This window comes from Cyprinus carpio, chromosome B23, assembly GCF_018340385.1.
Source record: "Cyprinus carpio isolate SPL01 chromosome B23, ASM1834038v1, whole genome shotgun sequence".
NCBI classification, from domain to species: Eukaryota; Metazoa; Chordata; class Actinopteri; order Cypriniformes; family Cyprinidae; genus Cyprinus; species Cyprinus carpio.
Genome location: NC_056619.1, coordinates 10,983,786 through 11,005,425, shown reverse-complemented (window position 1 = coordinate 11,005,425; position 21,640 = coordinate 10,983,786). Strand labels below are relative to the sequence as shown.

Here is a 21,640-nt window from a genome sequence, read left to right as displayed (position 1 = left end):
TTATAGATAGGTGGTTAAATAATATTCTTAGTCAGATTTACCAAAACTAATCTAAAGTTTGATATAGTTTGGTCTGCGTGATTTTCTCCCTCAGCATTGTTGGGAAACTTCCTAAGCTGAAAGCGCACAGCTGCCGGTAGTCCCTTCTGTTGGCATTCTACAGGCTTTGTTGTTGAGAACTGAAGACGATTGTTTCGATTGGCTGAGAGTTTAGCGGCGGTAGGATACGATTACCCACACGCTGGTCTCTGGTTGGCTGTGCATTATTACGACACCACTCACCACCCCTCCTCCCCTCCCAAAAAAAAGAAGTAGTAATAATTTTGTCCTCAACTTTTCCACTCAAGTTTACTTTCTCAGGACTTGCCAGACGCTTATGGGAAACTCGGAGCCGCAGCCATGAAGCTGTGTGGGACTTTTTTAGGTCAGTTAACCTTCGCTGTCTAATATCTGACTAGTTTAAATGTACACGATGAACATTGTTTAATTAACGTTAACAGGTGTCTAAAAAGTTTGCGACTTAGTAGTGTATGAGCGACTTAGTAGTGTATGAGCATTTGTTTTATTGTATTATTCTTATATGAACCGATAACAAAATATATCCCTTCAATAATATTCATAATATTTTCATCTTTTTAAGCTTGAGACCGTAATAGTGTAGCTAGTATAGAGTTTAACGGGATGCATTACAGATTTCGTCTCGCTGTTCTCGCTATTGTGAGGCTTTTTAGCATGCCCTCTTCTGTCGCTTTAGACAGGTGTTGAAAGCTTGTCGTATTGAGGTCTATATATACACATCAATACAAATAACTTTCGGGAACCTCGTCTAGACCTTTTCTAAACTTCAGAGCTGTTGAAGTGTTGAGACAAAGGGCGGTTTGTTTCCCGGGGGACCGTGGCGGACACAATGCCAGCCCAGAGGCGCATTCAAACTTTCTTTCTGTTGTTGTCTGTCAGCTTGTCCCATCTGTCAAGGCCATTCGCGGAGTTTGGGGCCCCTGCGGCCCGCTCTCTCAGCTGACTCCCTTATGCAATATTTATACAGCCACTATATTTTAAATATGCTCCTGAGAGACCAAAGAATGGTAGCCTATTGTTTTCAGTGGAGTTGCAACGCGATTGGACAGTTCTAACTGTTGAGGATTTCAAAACAAAGGTTATTATGACACTTAACAATTTTAGTTATGACTTGTTTCCATTTTCTTCTTCTTCTTCTTCTGGCCTGTCCTGGAAACCATAGCAGCAGTACTCCGTTTGATCGCTTTCTGTCAGGATCCCTATCGGACCCTTTTATCATTAGTAGTAGTAGCAGTAGTAGTAGTATTTGATTTTCCATGTTTGTATATTTAAAAAAAAATAATTGTTTAAAAAATAAATTAAGATAATTAACTAGCCTATTTGATTACTTTTTGTTAGAGATTTCTGGTTGCGTGAGAGAGGAACCTCGCCATATTCCTCCTCGAAACTGCTGACAAAAGTCCCTTAAAATATCGACCCTGTTGAAGGATCCGTGTAATTTCACCACAACTCAGATCACGTTAGTCTATATTGTTTATCTTTTCAACATTTCTATTGAAACGCATCACAACTGACGGAAGTCTCACAGAGGAAGGCAGCCGGGTGTGATTTTCCTCCGGGTCGCTGTCCATGGTACTGGGCCAAAGCGCTGCTGTCTGGGGTCCTGAAGCCCAGCCGAGCGCAAATTCTGCACTTGTGCTCCCTCTGTTTTCTCTTACCAAGTTCTCAGAGAGATACTAAAGAAACAGTCATTCTCGGTCCTGTGAATCTCATTCTTGAGTACTTGTGGCAGGGGAGTGTAACTTATTTTTTTAGGTGTGTTTGGTTTCTATTCTGTCTTTGTTTATTGGATTGTGTCTCGGTTAGTGAGGCAACTCAAATCATATTGATGCAGCGTGGACACTTCGTGATTGATTTCAGCTCCAATGCATAACAATGGGACAGCAAAAAAGAGCCTGCCGCAAAGAGATAAGAACTTAATAGAATTTTCTGAAAGGCGAAGGTTGGCTTTTTTGAAAATTCCCCCCGTGTGCAGCATGGAGACAGTAGATAAAGAGTGGCATTTGTGGAGAATATTCTCAAATGGCTTGTAATGAATGGTTGTCATTTTCACTAATGGTTACAAAACAACAAAGCACAACAGCGGTGTGTGCAACATTTAGGAGTCATTCCAAGTTGCATGCGTCTGTTTTGAGTGAAGAAGACAGTAAGGTGTTGAAATCTTTTTATTTGTTGCCTTCCACTCTTTTGGCAACACAGTTGCCCGCGTGTGTGTGTGTGTGTGTGTGTGTGCGTGTGTGTGTCATATGTATGTCATATCAATGCAGATGATTGCAAAAAAAAAAAAAAAAAAAAAAAAAGTAAAAAGGTAGCTTCTGGTAGTTTTTAGCTTGTATCTTGATATTTCTTAATCCATACACCCTAATGCCAGCAGTCTGGTTAAAATAGATTACGCTAACTTTACCAGTGAAGCATTGCCTATGAAAAGTGTGTGAAACACTGGACAGTACCACTCGAAAAGAGTCAGGAGGGAGGGTTCAGATAACACCGGCGACATATGCATGCTTTTGTGCAATATTAAAAATTAATCACTGGGCGTAAAATAAGCAGCTTACGCTATTAGAATTTAAAGTAACAGCACCCCACGCGCACTCTGAACTATAAGATGATGTTTGAAACACGCATTCGCTCTATTAGTCTCCCGCCAGCGTTTTTCTGTCACTTTCAAAAAATAAAGCGATAGAAGAACCGTTTCAAGAACTTTTTTATTCTCTAGTTCTTTTGAAAACCATCTACTGGTGCTTCAAGGGATTTAGAAGCCAATGTACTGATCCGAATAACCGATATTGTATATCCAAAATACGTTTAATCCCCAAAGAACCATATAAAGCCAACATGGTCGTGGATAATAAGATTTTTCCTGAACCACTGAAGAACCTTTATGATTATCTTGTTTCTGGCACAAAAGGGAACTTGGATAGGCTAAATCCCTTGTAGGTGCGTTGGTGTTAGAGAGAGGGAGAGGGGGAGCGATCATGTGTGTGTGTACTGAGAAAGAGTATGAAATAGAGTGTGCATGGCTGTACACATGCCCGCTGAGTTATTGCGGGGGGATATTCAAAGCCCAGCCCATCGATGTTGTAGGTTTTACTACAGCTTTCGTGATGTCATGGCAAAGGGCGGAGGGAGGAGGTGGGGGACAATGGCTCCATGAGGGAAAGGTAAGTCAATATTACGTTTTTCCTCGCTGACAAAGGCAAATGAAGCCATGTTTTTGCTTACAAACAAGTAGCGTTCATACCGCCCCGTTCTGGATCCTCGCTCGTCCGCAGCAGCACCAGCGAAGCGCCAATCCTCTTCACCGCTGTCATTGAATCTTTCGGGATACTACTGAAGAAGTAGAGTTTAGTTTTCTTTGAGAAAATCTATAAATGGGATATTTTACCCCAAACTGTCTCACAGCTTACTGAATACACGACGAAGACGTTGAGAAGCGTCTGGCGGAGAAGCTTTCGGGATTATTATTTTTTTTTTTTCTCTCAGGTAATCATGATCATGATTCTTATTTATCAAATATAAATAGTTTTGGTTCTTTTTGTTAATTACCAAACAAATCTCTCAAGAGGATCTTTGAGATGTAGCTACGTTTAGAATCAAGGGTTGAGTTGTTAGGATATATACTAAATGTTTCACGCTGTGTTATTTTATCATTTGCTAACCAAGGATGTAGACTACATATCTAGATCATCCCATTCCGAGATGCCCTACAGATCAAGGTTAATGGCTTTTACGTTGAAGGATGCCGCTTTATTTTTTTTATATTTCATTCTTATCGCACTTGTATGATCGATAATTGATTTTATAATCTTTGAAGTAAAATGTTTGCTGGTACAAGCGGGTCTATTTCGGAGAGGATAGTGTGAGTGTGAGTCCACGAAGCTCCAGCGGAGAGTGTGTGGAGTTGACATGGAAAAAGTGATGGAGAAACAGTCAGCTATGGCGCTCTCGTACAAACGCTGCGATGCCTATTTGTTTTCTCACTTTGCCACAGAAATCCTGCCTGCGTTTGAACCTAGAGATGATTCGGGAATGCCGTGTCAATATTCCTCAGCCGCCTGCTTAATTCTCGCGCATAAATGCCGAAAAATGCGCGCGGCGTGCGTTAGTCAAAACTGTTCATTTCTCAATCCACTTCATCGCGTTTTGAGCTTAATGAACGTATATGTGCTTGCGTCTTTTTAATTTACCAGTTCGCCTGGTCTCGGAGTGATCGCACTGTAAGCGCTCACTGTCATGTAGTTGTATATTCTCCATCTTTTGGCACACATACGGAGTTGCTTCCATATGGCTCGGTGTAATTAAGGTCGAACAATGGGCGTAGCGCAGGACTCCCGGCCGAGTGCACGAATGGCGTGGAAGAAGAAGGAGGGGTGGCCATTTGATTTTCTGCTGCAGAAAACAGAGTGGAGAGATGCTCTCTTTAAATGTCAACCGCCCCTGGTTGGATGCGCAGAAGAAAAGTCATGAGAGTTGAAGCAATAATGCCCATCCTCTGCATCCATCCCCCGCCCCTGTTCATTTCTAATGAGTGATTAGTGCGTCTGTGTCTCATATTGCTCAGTATTCCGGGGCTAATGTGTTAGACATTCACTATTGTATGAAGTATAATATCAAAGCACCTTCAACCAAGATGGTGGACGAAGTGAACGTGAATGTGTTTCATCTGAGAGTCAGTTATGTGATCATGTAATCACAGTGAATCTATACTGTGTAAACTATATATATATATATATATATATATATATATATATATATATATATATATATATATATATACACACACCACACACACACACACACACACACACACACACACACACACAATTTATTATTTTTAAGAAAATAATATCAGAAGCCTCATAGCATGAGAAAAGTATCTGGAGTTAGTGAGCTTTGAGTGTGTGACTAACTTCTCACAGTCTGAGGCTTCTGGCTCTATGACAGCCAGCGCTTTCAGATCAGATCAGTGCTGTAGAGAGCAGGGAGTGTTGTAGCACAGGATGAGGTGTAACACCATCAGTTTAACCAATTACAAATGAGCTACAGGGGTGAAATCACCATCATACATGAGCACAACCCTCATGAAGTGATGATAGAAGCTGTAAAGTCTCTATGTAAAATATAAAGGAGTTACAGGACCAAAAACAGTTTATTTTTATCATTTTATCTCTGGTTTATTATTTTTTCTTTTTTTCTTCTTTTTTTAAATGACAGGGATTTCAGGTATTATCTGAATCAGCAGGTTCTGTTGTTTAATTTGATATACATTTAATGAAAATATAAAAATAAATAAGCAAACTTGTAGGCTTGTAACACTTTTCCATCATACTTCTACTGAACCTGAAAGACTGCATGTAATGAGACATATAGATTAAATAAGTTTTAGTTTTTAGAGTGACTATCACACTATGTTGTCAGTTTGATATTTTTCTATATTTGTTTTCAATTTAATTTGCTGATTTTAATTAAAACGTTTTCCACTGTGAATTAACATGTTTATAATGAAATGAGTGTGGGGTGTGATGCATAATGATTATTTAACAAGAACATTTGATTAACACCACGATAAATGCATGCACAGTATTTAAAATGCCCTTGTTTTCTGTTAGTGGTACAGCCTGAGGGTTTTTTTTTTTTTCAGTTTGTAATCTGTATCAAAGTATGTATGAAAGTTTGAGATATATAGCGAAAACCCTGTCTCTCCTAATGTATTTACTGACAAATACTGCAGCTAATGTTGTTTTGGACTTGCGTACAGCATTTTAGCGACATCCACTTCCATATTCAGCACTGTATACAGTGAAGGTCATCTGAGCGCAACATTGATTCATGGGGTCGTTTATTTTATCTTGCTCGCCTAGAAACTGGTTTTGGTAATAACTTTCACAAGATCCTATCTATCTGTTTGCGGAAATTGCGCAGAATTGCGCAGTCGTCAGGAACCTCCAGAGTTTAATAAAAGGAGATGCTGCTATCTGTGCGGTGGGGGGAATCCTAGCAAGTTTTCCCAATTATTTCTGTCAGCCACATTAATATATGACCGAACAATGTGCTCAGTCTTCTAAATAAAGGAGACTATAGCGGATCATCTGGTGCATGCAGCTCTTTTCCCCCTAATCATAAAATCTGGGTCTTCACAGATCGCCGTTTAATCTTATCCGCGGATTAATTCCTATCATATTCAAGCAGGGCTGTGTGCAATATTCTAACGTCAGTGCTTATTTTAGTTGTCCAAATGCGTTAAACGCTCGAAATAGGCGCTTGTTTATTGCGCAGTCCATTGTACAGAAAAAAAAAAATTGATATAAAAGTGGAAAAACATAAAGATGTAGCGCTGCAGCAGGTGCCGCGGGTTTTCCAGAGAGAAGACAGCAATAAACATGTGGAATGGAGCAGCTGGGCCAAATTGCGCTCTTCTCATTCAGAGCACAGCAGAAAGCCACGGCACCAGGGCCGAGGGTCAGGGTTGCCCCTATCATTAGTGGAGAAAGGTGCCATTTAGAGCAGCCTTTAAGCCTTGAAACACTGAATTGCGTGCAGTTGAATTGGTCGGTGATTTAGAATGCATGTTTATGCTGTTTGAGTCTTGCGCGACAAGCGCAACATTGTTTGTTTACTCTGAGTCCTCTGGTGGCGTTGAACAAAACTTTTAAGAATTGTTCTCGTTCACTCACGTGTAGGCCCTACCTCACTAAAGTTTTTCTTTACTTTTCTTTTTTTAAACAACTAGCTACGTGAAGTAACTGACTTGACTCTTTTAAAGTTCGTTGTTTTGAGAGGAAAAGAATTGGCTGATTTTTAGTTAACAGGGAAGTAGAGCTATTTTCTTTGATTGTTAGAGACTTTCAATTAATAAGCCGATTAGTAACTTAAAGAATAACAATGTATGGTAAAACCTTTTGCTGTACAAACCAATGTGTTTATGATTATGATAATACATTAAAATAATATGATTATTATAATGATTCATGATGATAAAAATAAGATGGATTTTAAGAACAAGACTTTTAAAGAATCTGTTGAGTGAATGATTCAATGACGCACTCGCTGGACACTAAAGACATCCAAAAAGCTTGCTGCCATCTACTGGCATATTTGTGTAACACACAAACAGAGGTAAATCTGAATGAATCAGTTTAGAATCAATACCCAGAATAAATCAACTGTTTCTGCGTCACGGGAGCACTTTTGAACAAGTTTTTCCAGACAGTACTGGAAGCATTCCTGGGCATAAGTTTTAAAGTACATTCAAAGTTAACCTCTTTACATGTCTGTTACCTTGAGAGCATTTTCTGTCTATTTAAGAAACCCAGACAAAGGCAAATTCTGCCATTGCTCCTTTAACGCAGAGTCACTCTCTGAGTGGGCCTCTTTCTGCTGCTCGTGGTTGTCATGGTGTTTTCCGTGGTGCGCCATAAAGAAAAAAAGAGTGCCATAGCTCTCAAAGGCACTTTGACTCGTATTGACATGAAGGAGAGTCTAATTTTATTACTCGCTGCTGACTTTCAGGCACAAGTCGATTTTTTTATCTCCTGGAAAGAAAACTACAATCCACCATGAACGTTAAATATATTTTGATGGTATTGTTGTTTTTATAATAATTAGATTTGGGTGCGTCTCGCAGGCTAATGTTATACATTCACCTTTGCTCTTGTTAAGAGCTTTCTGTTTGTTCTTTAATCACAAAGTTGAAGTTAAATCTACTTAACTGGAGCAGAGAGTGCAGATGTGTTACCCGTGGATTACCGTGAAGGCATCCATCCCTGTTTAATCTAAACTATGGATTTATGTCTGTCTCAAACAACTGTGCATCACTCTGATGGATTTCAGCTGCATGACATGATTTTCTTGATTTGTTTACACTCGTCTCTGTCTCCTTTGACTGTCTAGCAGTAGCTGAACTATCTATCCCAGATCATTTATTAATCTCTTGTTTCTCCTGTAGTGTAATACTTTAAAGTGAACATCCACAGAAGCCAATCGCATAATAGTCTCTCCGGCCCATCTGTAAATGATGAACTGTTTAGCTTTATTAATGTTCTCTCTCGCTTTAGAATAAGTGGCACCTGAGCCATCAAGGTTATTGAGAGCCACGGTGGTGGATTATGGGGGCCGTGCCATTTCAGAGGGCCAGGAAAGTGTGGAGTCGGCTATACGGCCTGGGTTTATGGTGAGATTTTAAAGAGCCCTTTGCGCCTCGCAGTTCTGTTTATTTGGCTTGAAATTTGTAGAATGAGAAAAGCGAGAGAGTGTTGGGGGGAAGGATGCACAGTAGTGCTGTTGTAGTCACTTTTTAGAAGAGGGCTGAAAGTTGATAAATAAGCGTTTTGTTCCGTGTTGGCGTAGGAGTGTGTGTGTGTAAGGGGCATTGGAAATGCTTTTACTGACAATGCCCTACAGCTTTCTAACTTCTGATGACTGGCATCCTGCCTGTCTTTTTCCTGGGTTATTGCTGCTGCACAGAGTTTTAGGAGGCAAATCAGATCTGCCTGCTTTGTTTATTTTGTGCTTGCTAAGAGAGAAGGGCAGATGTTAGAGGGGGAAGCGAGTCAGAAGCTAGGCATGTTTAAAGGCTTCTCTTTTACTGACAGCAAACTCTTTCTCTTTCGCTCTCCTGCTCTTTAGCTCTCTCTTTGAGAGCGCGAGGTGAGTTTTAGTGCCCTATAAGAAACAGATGGAAGCCTGCTTTAAAGGAAGAAAACACCAGATTGAGATAAAGGTAAAGAGAGGAAATGAAAGGAAAAGAAAGGACAGAAGTGAGGGGAGAATAGGCAAAATGAGAATGGCAGATGTGTCATATCTCTTACTACAATATGTCAAAACTGAAAACAATAAGTCTTATAGAGATGATGATTCTACTGCAAACAAACTGAATATGGAAGAAACAATAGCTTTTGAAAATGTTTTGATATAAGTTAAGTGAATTTCATGTGTGTGTGTGTGTGTGTGTGTGTGTGTGTGTTATGTGTGTGTGTACTGTATATCCTGTATATTCTTTGATTCTTTCTTGTATTTTAGCCTTTATACATAACTATATAACAACATTTCAATTAAGTTATTTTTACTCAACACTACAAAAATTTTACTTGGGCTTATGCTTGACAGAGAGATTCAAGATCTTTGTGATTCAACACAAAGTTCTCTGGTGTCCTCTGATCATTTTAAAGGCAAAGCTTGATGGGTTAGCGTAGGTTTTTTTTTGTGCGTTTTGAACACTGAAATCCTCAGAAGGATTTCTCACGCAACTTATGAGAATTTGTTGGCTATGGTATTGTTGACGGCTAAACAAAAGTGAGTTATGAAACAGAGTCTCAGCTGTGAGATTTCACGAACAGTGGCTGATCTGTGCTCATTGATGAATGTAATGATTATTTTAATATATTCTGCATCTGATGGCACCAGCATGTTAGTGCTTGAGCGGAGGGGATATTGTGGCATCAGATTTTATTGACACTCTTTTATCATTCTAGCATGCATGTCTATCATATGTGTGCTAGAGGGGGTGGGGAACGGGTTTATGGAAAGATGGACTATTACACTGATGAAAAAAAGAAAGGAGGAGGGAAAAAAATCTGATTTATGGTTGATTCATTATTTACTGACCAAGTTCCCTCCCCCAGCACGGGCCTGTCTCTATGACCCCTCCCCTCTCTTACACTCCTGCCTGCTAAAAGCTCAATAAAAATGCACAAATGTGATTGATTCTAATAGCAGGCCGACAGAGCTTCCAGCTGGGGTGTTTTAGCATGCATATGCATGCGCGTATGTGCGAGTGTGAATTTTTTTAGTTCTTGACTCTCTTTAATTAGAAGTGCATAGGTCACATGTGTAAAAGGCCCAACCCCCTATCATGACCTGTCAAACTGTCACTTCACACACTTGACATTATGCACCTTAGAGTCAACACATAAATGTGCTATATATGTGCTATCAATATATTATATAAGTTAATGCATTTACACCCAAAGTTAGATATCACTTTTTTTTTCTACCAGTCTATATGTGGGTCAGTGACAGGGCACTCTTTATTTTATTTAATTTTATTTAATTTTATTTAATTTTATTTTATTTTATTTTATTTTATTTTATTTTATTTTATTTTATTTTATTTAGTAAATGTATCTATTCATTTATACAAAATTCGGTTTAAAATCAATTTATACTGTACATACAATGACTGAAATTTAATCTCTGAGCATGATAATGTTCTTAATTTTCTAAATAAAAAGACTTTTTGAAATTTTTGTGTTACATGAAATATATCAGAAATGTGTATATATAAAGAAATATAAAATAAAATAACACTATAACTATACGTATTTATAAATAATTAAAAAATTCATATTAATATTTGAAAAACTTTTGTCTGCCAAATCATTGTCATATGTAATATGGAAAAATAAAACAAATTACAAACCTTTTCTTAAACCTGGCAAAGGAGTTTTAAAACCACATGAAACCAACGTGAACACAAACAGTACATTTCTAAGACACGTGTTTTAAATTTGATTTTCTTTTCTTTTCTTTACCATGGGTGCTCCTATATATCATTGACCCAGATGTATGTTTTTGTTTTTATTCCTCTCTTTTTTTTATACTGATGTCGTGATTGAGTGTGTTATATACCCTGTGCTGAGGCTGCTGGTCTCAGATGCAGGTGGACAGCTGATGAGATGATCTGGCCGTTTCACTGCTGAATCAGTCCATTACAGCATCCGAACCCAACGCTCCTTTGCCCTCACTCCGCAAAACTCTTCCAACTGCCAGCGCAGATGCTGACATGACTATCTCTTCCCCTCATTTTCATTTTTTTCATTTTCACTTATTGCCTTCTCTCTCTCTCAAACAGAAAATGAGTACCGGGGGAAACTCCTGAACCAGCGCTGGACGCGAGGAGACAAGATCAGCCGCTGCCGGCCCTCTCTCAGACTGCAGAGCCGACCAATCAAAGTGAGTCGCACTGGCCTGCCCGGCCAATCATCACACAGAAACTTGGGCTTCCTGCCAAGTTGGCACAATTAGAGGCGAAAGAGTGTTATACATTTATGACATTCATCAGTTCTGTCTGTCAGCACACTGTGAAAGGAAGTCAGCGTTGTATTACCGCAATGTACGCAGTTCATGCCAGCTTGACCTAGAATTGGTTTTGGCAGAGCAACCTAACCCCCCTCTGAATAAGCCGAGATTTTAAAGTGTCCCGCGTCCCGTAATTATGAAGAATTGGGCTGTTCGGCTCAACCTAATTTCATTTTTAGAGCTTTCTTGCATTATTTAGGAAAACTGGAGAGGTTTGAAAGCAGGGGTGTCCTTGAGCTGCTTTTGTTTGCTATCTTTCATCAACATAAAAGAAAGTCTTTCCCTCTCTCATCCTATCGCTTCCCCCCTTTCCTTTTTCTGCTTAGGTGTGTGGTTTTGCCTTTAAGTGGATGCATCGCTTTTTTTCGTCTTTCACTCTTTCTTTTTCATGCTTTTTATTTGGAACAGCCCATATTTTTGACCATCTATCTCTTTCACTTCTGCATTGGGAAATTCATTGGAAGAGATTTCTAATGGGGGGGCGCTGGGATGGGGAGAGAAAAAACAAGTGCGAGTAAAAGCGAGAGAGAGAGAGTCCTCCTTCTCTCCCGTGGGCCCATAAATGTATTTTTTTTCACTCTGATGGAAAGAGTTCATCTGAAGTGATTGATTTATCGATCTAATTTGAAATGTTTAAAGGGTTGCAGTTGCAGGCAGCTCTTTTAAGAGCATCCAATTAGATAATACCAAACTCCGACTGATCAGCGTCATCCAACTGTGTGCAGAGGAATCAGAGCCAAGCTTATTCTCATACTACCAGACGCTCTTAAAAGAAAACACGCGAGCGAGAGTGCGTTTATACACACATGCAAACATAAAGCTCTCTCGGTTGTCAGTCAGAGCGTTAACTCTGCTTCCCTGATGGATGGCTCAGATCTCCTTGGCGACCGTATCGGCCTCCTTTAATTGGCCGATGCTTTCCACAGGTAATTTTGGAGATGTCAGTAGTCCTGTCACTCCAGTGACGGTTGCCACGCCAGACCCAGTTGCGTCCTTTCTTGTAAATGCGCAAATGAATAAAAGCCTCATTTATGCGCACCGGAGGAGGAGGGGTGACCTTCTTTGTGAAGTCATTGCCCCCAGCCAGCAATTTGCATAGAGCTGTCAGAAGAGCACGAAGGAGCGTCTCCGTCCGCTTGTATGGAGAAGAGAGGGACACAATTAATAATGTAGCACGCGGCCCAAAGGGATGCGCGGGCGCTCTCTCGCTCTCTGAGTGGTTAAAAAAATTTTTGGCTTTATCTTAGCATTTGCATTTTTCTGCCAATTTTTCAGACATCCCCAGTTTTCAAAATCACTCACTCATTTCTCCGCCAATGGTCGTAATTAAAAACGCCGGGGAAGGACAGGTTTGAAAACATTAAAAGGCCTCTGAATGATATTACGAAAGAAAGATGACACTGTCTTGCCTGTCACAAACACCTACGCTCCATGCAGATTTAATGAGGTGGAATTTGAAATAAAAAAAGCAATGCAAACTCTGAAGCGTTCACCTATTCGAAAGAGATGCGTAGCTATGGTTACACAAACATGAAAGCCACATGGGCCCTGTTTGATTCATGTGTTGACACTAAGGAGATGGCAGTGGAAGACCAGAGGAAGCTACAGTGGGAAAAGAATAAAACGACACGCATCTGCCCCTGGCTTTTGAGCTGGGGGTCAGAGCGGTCACAAAGCTTGTTTCAGAGACACAGAGAGGGTATAGAAGCCTCACAGATGGGCGAACTGCACACAACACAACACTCAGTGTTTGCGTCTGCCATCTCCTGGGGGCTATTTGATCATCAATGTGAGAAAACTTTCCTCTCAGGCCGGCAAGTCGAGCTCAGAGTGTGAGAAGCGAGTATCGGCGCGCATAAAGCCGGCTTGTTGCCAGAGAGCACGTGTGCTTGTGATCAAAACGCCCCTGGGAGAGGAAGAGAGACTCTCTGTGCACCTGTCTGCCCGGATACACACACACACACACACACACACACAGCCAACTTTCATCGCCCCGTACGCAAACTCCCTCAAATCGAACACAACACACTCATTATCCGCCCGTGCTGAAAAGTCGGCAATCAACAGGAAGTGGCACTGCCAGAGAGAGTGCGCAGAGATAAAAAAGAAAGAGAAAGGGAGCGTGTGAAAGAGAAACTCCTCTGTGAAAGTGCAGTGTGCCCTTGCCAGCTCCAGCGCTGTATTAAAGGCGGCAGCTGGGAGCGGGGTGAGCAGCGCTCGCTGAGGGTCAAAAGGAGAGAGTTTCGTGGATTTTTCAAGGATTCCCGTTCCATTTAAATCGCAGTAAAGTAATCAAAGCTAATGGCGCCATTGTGCCGCAAGAAAAGATCCAATGGCTTTACAGTGAGCCGACTTCCCTGCGCCTGTGTGTGTGTGTGTGTGTGTGTGTGTGTGTGAGCGAGATTGAGAGGATTGACACCTGCTCCTTTTGTGCCAGAAAGCACAGCGAGTGTTGCGATCGGGGACTCAGTGCGGGAGGAATTACAGTGATTTGGAGTGCCTGTGTTTGTCTTATTTCTGTTGCTGCGGTTAATATTGCTATTGTAATTACCACTCGAGCTTGCCATGGGGCCATGAACGCAAATGGGCTCCTCTGGCAGATGCCATGCTTTGCTGTGTCCGTCCAATCAGAATGATTGTTCAGGGCCTCTAAATTATAAGCTGATGAGGCGTACAGAAGGGTTAGGAGGGAGAAAACACTGAAAATGTACTGAGATATCTATCCATCTATCTATCTATCTATCTATCTATCTATCTATCTATCCGTCCATCCATCTGTCTTGTCTGTCATTTTTTCTGTCTGTCTTATGTTGTCTCTGTCTGTCTATCCATCTCTTTGTTGATCTGTCTATCTTTCTGTATAAGTGTTTGCAGTATAAAAGAGAAAAAGTGCTCAGTGAGTGTTTACAGTATGAAAGTGTGCTTCTCATACATTATTCATGACTTCATTAACCTGAATGTATGGTGTGTATGTGTGACTCTGTGTGTGTGTGTGTGTGTGTGTGAGTGAGTGCATGCGTACATGTGTTAGCTTGTCTTACTCTCTTTCTCCTCCATCTATCGCTCTAGTCCTGACTCTCTCCATTTCTCTCTGACAGATGAGTTTGGATACTGATGACAAGCGCACTCGCTCACGGTCCAAAGCAGGAAGAGGTCAGTGAACCCTCTCTCTTTCTCTCGCTCTGTCTTTTTCTTTTTCTCTCACCTCTAAAACTCATTTCTTTCACTGGTCAGCTGAGCATGTCTTATATGTTCGCTCTAGGCATATCTAATATTTTAGCTTCTCTCAAATAATCCTGCTCTTGGAGTCTCTAGAGGTCCTTTTGCAAGAAAATCCTATTCACTGTGTAGCATTCAGTAAGCTGAATGGAGCTTTGTGAGAAAAAAGAGCATTCAACCAAATGCAATGTCGAAAGTTAAAGAAATGCTTTGAAATGTTAGAATTTTATATGCATGACCAGATTACACAACTGTTTGTTTTAAGAGGAATGATCTGGGTTCAGTAAAAGTTCAGCTTTCATCTCCAAAATACTGTCACATACCACCATCAGTAATTCTGACTCATCCCTAAGCTTTTAAGAAATTGTTTATAATACACATGCAATAAGAAGTCTATGGGTTAAGCCATACAGGAAGGTTAAAACACTTTACATATGCCATACACAAATGTGTTATTTGAGCTGTAAATCATCCTTTTAGCATAGAGACTTTCATTATAATCAGCAGAACCTACAGGTCTGTATGTGGAGTTTCAGTTACAAAACACAAGAGTTCCATACTGTAGTACTGTACAAAATAACAATGCCACATTCATTACTAGTATCCTGATGCATATAATGTTAATGTTGACACGTATATGGTCATGAATAGAGTTTATTTTCAGTTTATATAACAGACAGTTTTTTGCTGATTTTAGAAATTCTAAATGCACTGAACTCAACATTTCTCTATAGATAATATATTGCATTTATTTCCTGTTTGCAATACTTTTCTTTGACAGTTTTTATTGTTTTAAAATAAATTGATTAGAGAAAGGCTGTTCTTTTAACAGTCTGCAGTTTTGTTCTGATCTCACCAATAAACTAAAGTGTGACAATTAATCATATATTGCGCTGATTTGTGCATATTGTAAATTTTTTTCCATCATCAAGGCTTGATGTTTTGGCTGACTCAGGTGTTTGTGTCTATGTATATATATGTACTGCATGTGTGTCTGTATTCTCTTGGTAATGCAGTCATGAGTTTTACTGCATATGGCCTCCTGGGCTCTGTATATATTTGTGATTTATTGATTGTGGTTCTGTGCAATTATTAGATTTTTCTGCTTAATTTTCTGTTCTTGATTGTCTCTCCCTCTGCAGTTCCCTCAGAGATTGTTGGACAGGAGCTGAGGTAAGACAGATTAGTTCTGTAAAGTTAAATATGCCATTTTGTTCCTCTGCAGCAATTTTTTCTTTATGTTTTAAATCCACGTTTGATCATGTTTTGGTTTGCAATGCACGCCGCTTTACAAACAAAAACCATTTTAATGTAACAACCAAACTCATTTTCAACAGTTCTTATCATCAACAAATTTACTGACAACAATAGAAATCTAGGATATTTAGGATATTTACACCTGGTGCTTTTTCTTTACTTGATCAAGCATTTGTTTCAGATGGCCAGTGTCTGCTAGTTCCTATAGACCCAACAAAATCTGTGCGTGAGGGATATTAAAGCCTCATATTCTCAGCTTGTCAAGTTATTCTCCACATTTTCCTCTCATGGTCAAGTGCGCTATGAAGTTTACATGAAGTGGAATTTATAACAGCATCAAAACACTTGCTAGCCATCAGGGTCACTGAAGCTGCTCACAGAGCTTAAACAGCTTAAAAGACGACCTCAAAAGATGCATTCATACTGCAGCAGAACATAATAATAAATACTTCAAGACATGATATGTTTTTCTATATAGTACATACAACATTGATATTATGTTAGTAATATTATATATTCTATTATACTGTATATATATTGTATATATATTAAACTCCATGTGAACACAAGATTCAAGTTCAATTCTCAACCCTCTTTGCAGATAATAAACGACAATGCCAATGAACCAAATGTACAAAATATTAGGGATTTCTGCTAAAGACGGAAGGGATTTCATGAAATGAAAGTAGAGCCGCCACAGGAAACAAAAATCAATCACAGCTCCATCGTATTGACGAAACAATTGTTTAGCTAAATTTAAAAATCTATGTTTGTTTGTTTTGTGCTAGCTGTGGAAATGCGGCTCCTGATGAACTATTTAGGACACAAGCACCACAAAATAACAAAAGCTATAAAGTATCTCTAATTTGACCCCCTCTATCTGTTCAGCTGCCCTACTCCGGGATGCAATGGCTCAGGCCATATCAGTGGCAAATATGCCCGACACAGAAGGTACAACAGATGACATGCCCGTGTGGTGCTCCATAGCCCCTGATTCACGTCCCTCTGCGGCCACATAGCCTTTCCTGATCCCAAACGCTGTTTAGCCCGTAGACTACATCATCTTAATCTTCATCTCTTCCTCTGATAATGACAATCTCTCTCTCTTACTCTCACTCTCCCTAATAGAGGTCTTTAGGCAGGGTATTGATTATTGGAAAGATATTACAGTTATGTTTATTTACACGTGTATACATTCAGGAAGCCATTTGAGATGCTTCATGTTTATAGATCTATCTCCGCTGCCCGTCCTATAGCGAGGCTTTCTAGGTGAGGGCTTTATTGAATTCCACCCTCCATTGCTCCCTACTTTCTCTCTCTCTCTCTCTGTTTCTTATTTTATTGTGGTATAATTAAGTATTCCAGTCAACTGGCTGTGATTTATAAAGGCTTTAAGCCAGCACACTGCCCCCTACAGGTCAATATCCAACATTGTTCCATTCCTCTTCTGAGTTTCCATAGACTGTTTAGCATGGCATGCTTGGCTTGCATGTGTATAGTTTGCATGTTTTCATTGTTTTTACACTAGTACTGTAAAAGTCCTTAATCGAATTGTCTAATTAATGATCTCTCTTCTTCTCTTATAGTGCTTTGAGTTGCCCATTGGCCAGAAAAAGACGCCTACAGGAAGCAGAGTCAGAGCAAACTGCTTCCAAGAGGAAGTCTCACCCGCTGAAGCTGGCGATGGATGAAGGATTCAACGCAGAGAGTGAGGAAAGCGGAGAGGAGACGGAGTTGAGGGAAGAAGAGGAGGAGGATGAAGAACAGGTGAAGCAGAAAGCTAGTGATCAAGGATGTGATGAAGAGGAGCAAGCAAAACAGAATACAGAGACCACCAATACAGAGGAGGAGGATGGTGATGAAGGTAAGTGATTAAAAATGACCAAAAAAAATCTGAATATGTTTAACTGTTTTGTTTTGGGTGATATATACAGTTATATTCATACACATATTGGTTATATGCTCTGTAACCAAAGTGACTGCTGTACATTTTTAGAAGTCACAACCTGATTTAGAGAGCAAATTTCATTCAAAGGAACTGCACTCAACAGCTAGTTGACACATCATTGACATTGACACACAAGCATTGCACCCTTTCTGGGTTATTCTTTGCTGTCAATGTTGGAGCTCCAAACTCTCTCATGTGACACTAAATGTTAGAAAATAAGGTGTTGTGCAGTAAGAACCCGTTAAACGTTGAAGGAAAGGAAAAAAAAACAGAACCCAGAGAATTTTTACAGATTACCTGAGAGTATAAAAGCAGTTGTCAGAAACAGTTTAGAATAAAATCAAAACCTTTAAGATCCAATACAAAGTCTTGAAAAGAGATACCTTCTTTCTTCTGTGAAACAGAAAAGAAGATATTTTGGAAGATTTATTTATTTATTTATTTATTTATTTTGTACATACAATGAAATACAACACTGGACCCCACTGACTTTCATTACATGGAAGAAAACATTGAGACATCAAAATATCTTCTTTTATGTTCCACAGAAGAAAGTCATCCTGGTTTAGAACGACATGAGGGTGAGTAAAATTTTTCATTACCTATAATATCTAGGCTTTAATTTGGACTCTTGTCTGTACAGACAGTATTCAATCTGCTTCTGATGCTGTAGTATGTACTGGATAATTTGAGAGTCAATCCTCTGACAATGTAAACATATCTTTAGAAAATTACACATTTTAACATTTGTGTCTCTCACACAGAGGAGTGCATCATCATTGAGGCGTCCAGCACAGAGAAGCCCAAGCTCTCATCCTCTGAGGATCTCTCTAACTATCAGCACATAGTGGCCAACTCAATGACGCACCTCAACAACCACAACAACAGTGCCATGTCACCCCAACAACAACAACAGTCCGTCACAGTAGAAACACAAGATAAAAGCCCTTTTAGGGAATCAGAAGAAGAAGAGAAAGAAGGAAATGAAACAGAGGAAACAAGGAACCAAATAGGAGTTCTGATGTCCAAAGAGAATGGAGTGATGAAAGGTGAGATTAAAGACGAAGAAGAGGACATGCACACTGAGAGCCAGATGGAGTCAGACCACCAGTATTTTACTGAGGAGATGGAGACACAACAGGCTGAAGAAGAAGAAGATGATGATGATGATGATGACGAAGATGAGGATGAAGATGATGATAATGAGGTGTTGAGATCTGAGATTAAAAGAGAAGAGACGTACAAGGAAGCTAAGTCTGAAGATGAAGGGGAGAGAGAAACCACCCCTTCGGTTGTCACTGCCACTCAGGGATTTCACGTAAGGGAAGACTATATTTCTCACAAACTTACATTGCCAGAAAGCTACAGCTCTAGTAAGGCTGCCACAGCATCTCGTGTGGTTATTGAAGTGCAGTCTGAGGAGTCAGAGAGGGATGCTGACTTGGAAGGCAACGATGACGATGGGGATGACGACAGCTTGTCTCAACGATCAACGGTTGCGGACGAGTCTGAGATGTTCGACATAATGCGGGGGAATTTGGGGTTGCTGGAGCAGGCCATTGCTTTGAAAGCCCAACAGGTCAAAGCTCATCGTGAGCTCAGCCGCATTCCCGAACACCACCGCTTCTTTCCTCTCGACGACCGGTCCGGCAAACACATGGAACATATCCGCAAGAGCTGCTTCGGAAAAGGTCAGATATTTGTCATTGTACCTACCAACCCCTAAAACGGGTTCATCAATTGAATTCAAGTTTACAATTTGCACTGAAATCCGTTCTTACATAAATGGATTCACATAGGAAAATCCGAAGGAATCCTAGGATAGTGTAAGTTTTTGCAACTTTTGTAAATTGTATATAATCTGATGCAATTTTATAGAAGAATACTTATGCAAAGTCTTTGCATAGTATCTTCATAGTTTTTAGAGGAAAAAAAGTAAACTGATGCATCAATGTAATTGTAAAGTTATGTAAAAATGCTTTGCACAACCATCCTAACATAAATTTTTGCAGTAATGTGATCATTTCTCTGCAAAGGATTTTTTAATGAAAAACTTTGTAAAGATGTTGCACAACCACTGGTGCATCAGTTAAACTGAACTCTATGAACAATTTGCATAAAAATAGATTTTTTACAACTTAACTATTTGAACAATATTCTTATGTATATTGTATGTACTGTAATTTTACACAGTTTATATATAGTATTCTCATAGTATATTTATGACTTAAAAAAGGAAATAGTTGCATTAATGTGACAATTTGCATAATAATGGTTGTATGAATTAGATTGTTGTGTTCAACTGAGTAAAGAATTGCATCATTGTGAAAATGTACACAACACTCTTTTTGTGGACAGAAATTCTTCCTTTTAAACTTCGCACATATGCATTTTTCAACACATCCTACATAAGTACTCAAATATCAACAAATTCTCATAAATAAACACCCAAACATGATTAATCAGAAAGAAGATTAAAATTGCAAGCTCTCGCTCAGGCAAAGAACTGCAAGATTAATAATGGGGGAAGCAGTCTGGAGAGTATAAATGGGTCAAATGAATTGGTTTCCATAGATAAACTCCAGCCTTAGTCTATAATTACTGAAGCACTTAGAAAGAGAGAGAGAGAGTGCGAGAGAGTTGAAGGGGAGAGAGGGTGTGTGTAATTAGATTGGTTTGGCACGTGTTTATTTGTTTATTGGTTTTGTTTGTGGTGTTGTTCTGCTCTCGGTTGGCACCGTGCCCGGTCCGTGTGGTGCTGGATTCAGCCGAGCGCTCGGTAGGGCTCCACACCCCCTCTATAACTGGCCTCCTCACGCTCAGACCAGTTTTAATTAGGAGGTACATGTCTCGTTAACATTTCAACATTTAATTAAGGAGCCACTGGAGCGCACATGCAAGCTCTTTCTCTCTCTCTACGTCTCTCACTTTCTCTCCTTTTTCTTTTTTTTTCTTTCTCCCGTCTGTTTTTCATGCTTTTTGCTTCTGCCTTTGTCCTTGCACCTTCGTTCGTTTACCTTGGACCCCACATACTTATTCACTCTCTCCTCCTGTATAATATGGAGGTGTGCTTTGCCAATGGTAAAGTCTGTTTAATGAGCTCCATTTTTCAGTAGATAGTCCAATAAAGCCCAGCACACCCTCACTGAAGATAATAATCCTGTATGGAAACATCCACCTGCCCAAACACATAATGACCGTAATTATCACCGTATTTGTCTCCTCTATTGGGCCAGAGGCAACTTTAACAACTTCCAGAGAGCATGAAACTGGAGAGCGTGTTTGTGCACAGTGTGTGTGGTAATATGCCCATCTTTTGTATGTTTCTGTCCTGACAGAAGTGATAATGTCTTCAGATAAGGTTTGACTGACAGGTGTTTTGCTGCCCACAGAGAGTTCTAGATCAGAGAAGCGAGAGATCAAATGCCCAACCCCCGGGTGTGATGGAACGGGTCACGTGACAGGACTTTATCCCCACCACCGCAGTCTGTCAGGCTGCCCACACAAAGATCGGATCCCTCCAGAGAGTGAGTCAACATCAAACTACAGCCACATCTTTTGATTGTGTGATAATCTGCAGCAGAAAAGACAAAACACTGTATTTTAAACATCTAGTTTTGTGCATGTCCCTTCCTAAACCTCTCATCTCTTAGTTCAGAATTGATGCTGGTAGAATTTGTTTTTTGGGGTCAAGAAGACTTTTAATTGGCTTACTTGTTCCTTTCTGTTCTCTGATTGGTTGTTCTCAGTTTTGGCCATGCACGAGAATGTCTTGAAGTGCCCAACACCAGGCTGCACTGGTCAGGGTCATGTCAACAGCAACCGAAACACACATCGCAGGTACGGAGTCTCCTTTTTCAGGACGGTTTTCCTTTTGGTGACCACATGGGAAATCCCCAAATGTACTTTCATGTTACATTTGGTCCACATAAGGTGGTTTTTGTAGCAAAGCAAAAGAAGAACAATTTTGGATTTTCCAAAAAAAACCTTTCAGTGAACCATTTTTCACTATAAAAAATGGAAATGTTTCATGAATGTTAAAGGCTCTTCATGGAACCGTCA

General features: G+C 40.0%; 1 protein-coding gene across 8 annotated transcripts in view; it reads left to right on the top strand.

Annotated features, from left to right (window-relative positions):
• The first annotated feature begins 339 nt into the window (after positions 1-339).
• Positions 340-21,640, top strand: part of myt1b (myelin transcription factor 1b) — a 36,074-nt gene continuing 14,773 nt past the window's right edge. For 2 of the 8 annotated variants that reach the window (XM_042750010.1, XM_042750007.1), the window contains exons 1-10: positions 340-424; positions 10,928-11,028; positions 14,253-14,307; positions 15,516-15,546; positions 16,519-16,581; positions 17,217-17,494; positions 18,127-18,159; positions 18,343-19,269; positions 20,971-21,105; positions 21,328-21,418. In XM_042750010.1, the coding sequence (XP_042605944.1) occupies positions 400-424; positions 10,928-11,028; positions 14,253-14,307; positions 15,516-15,546; positions 16,519-16,581; positions 17,217-17,494; positions 18,127-18,159; positions 18,343-19,269; positions 20,971-21,105; positions 21,328-21,418 (1,739 nt within the window). In that variant the 5' untranslated portion in view covers positions 340-399. The other 6 variants (XM_042750012.1, XM_042750011.1, XM_042750009.1 and 3 more) reach the window with 6 other exon arrangements.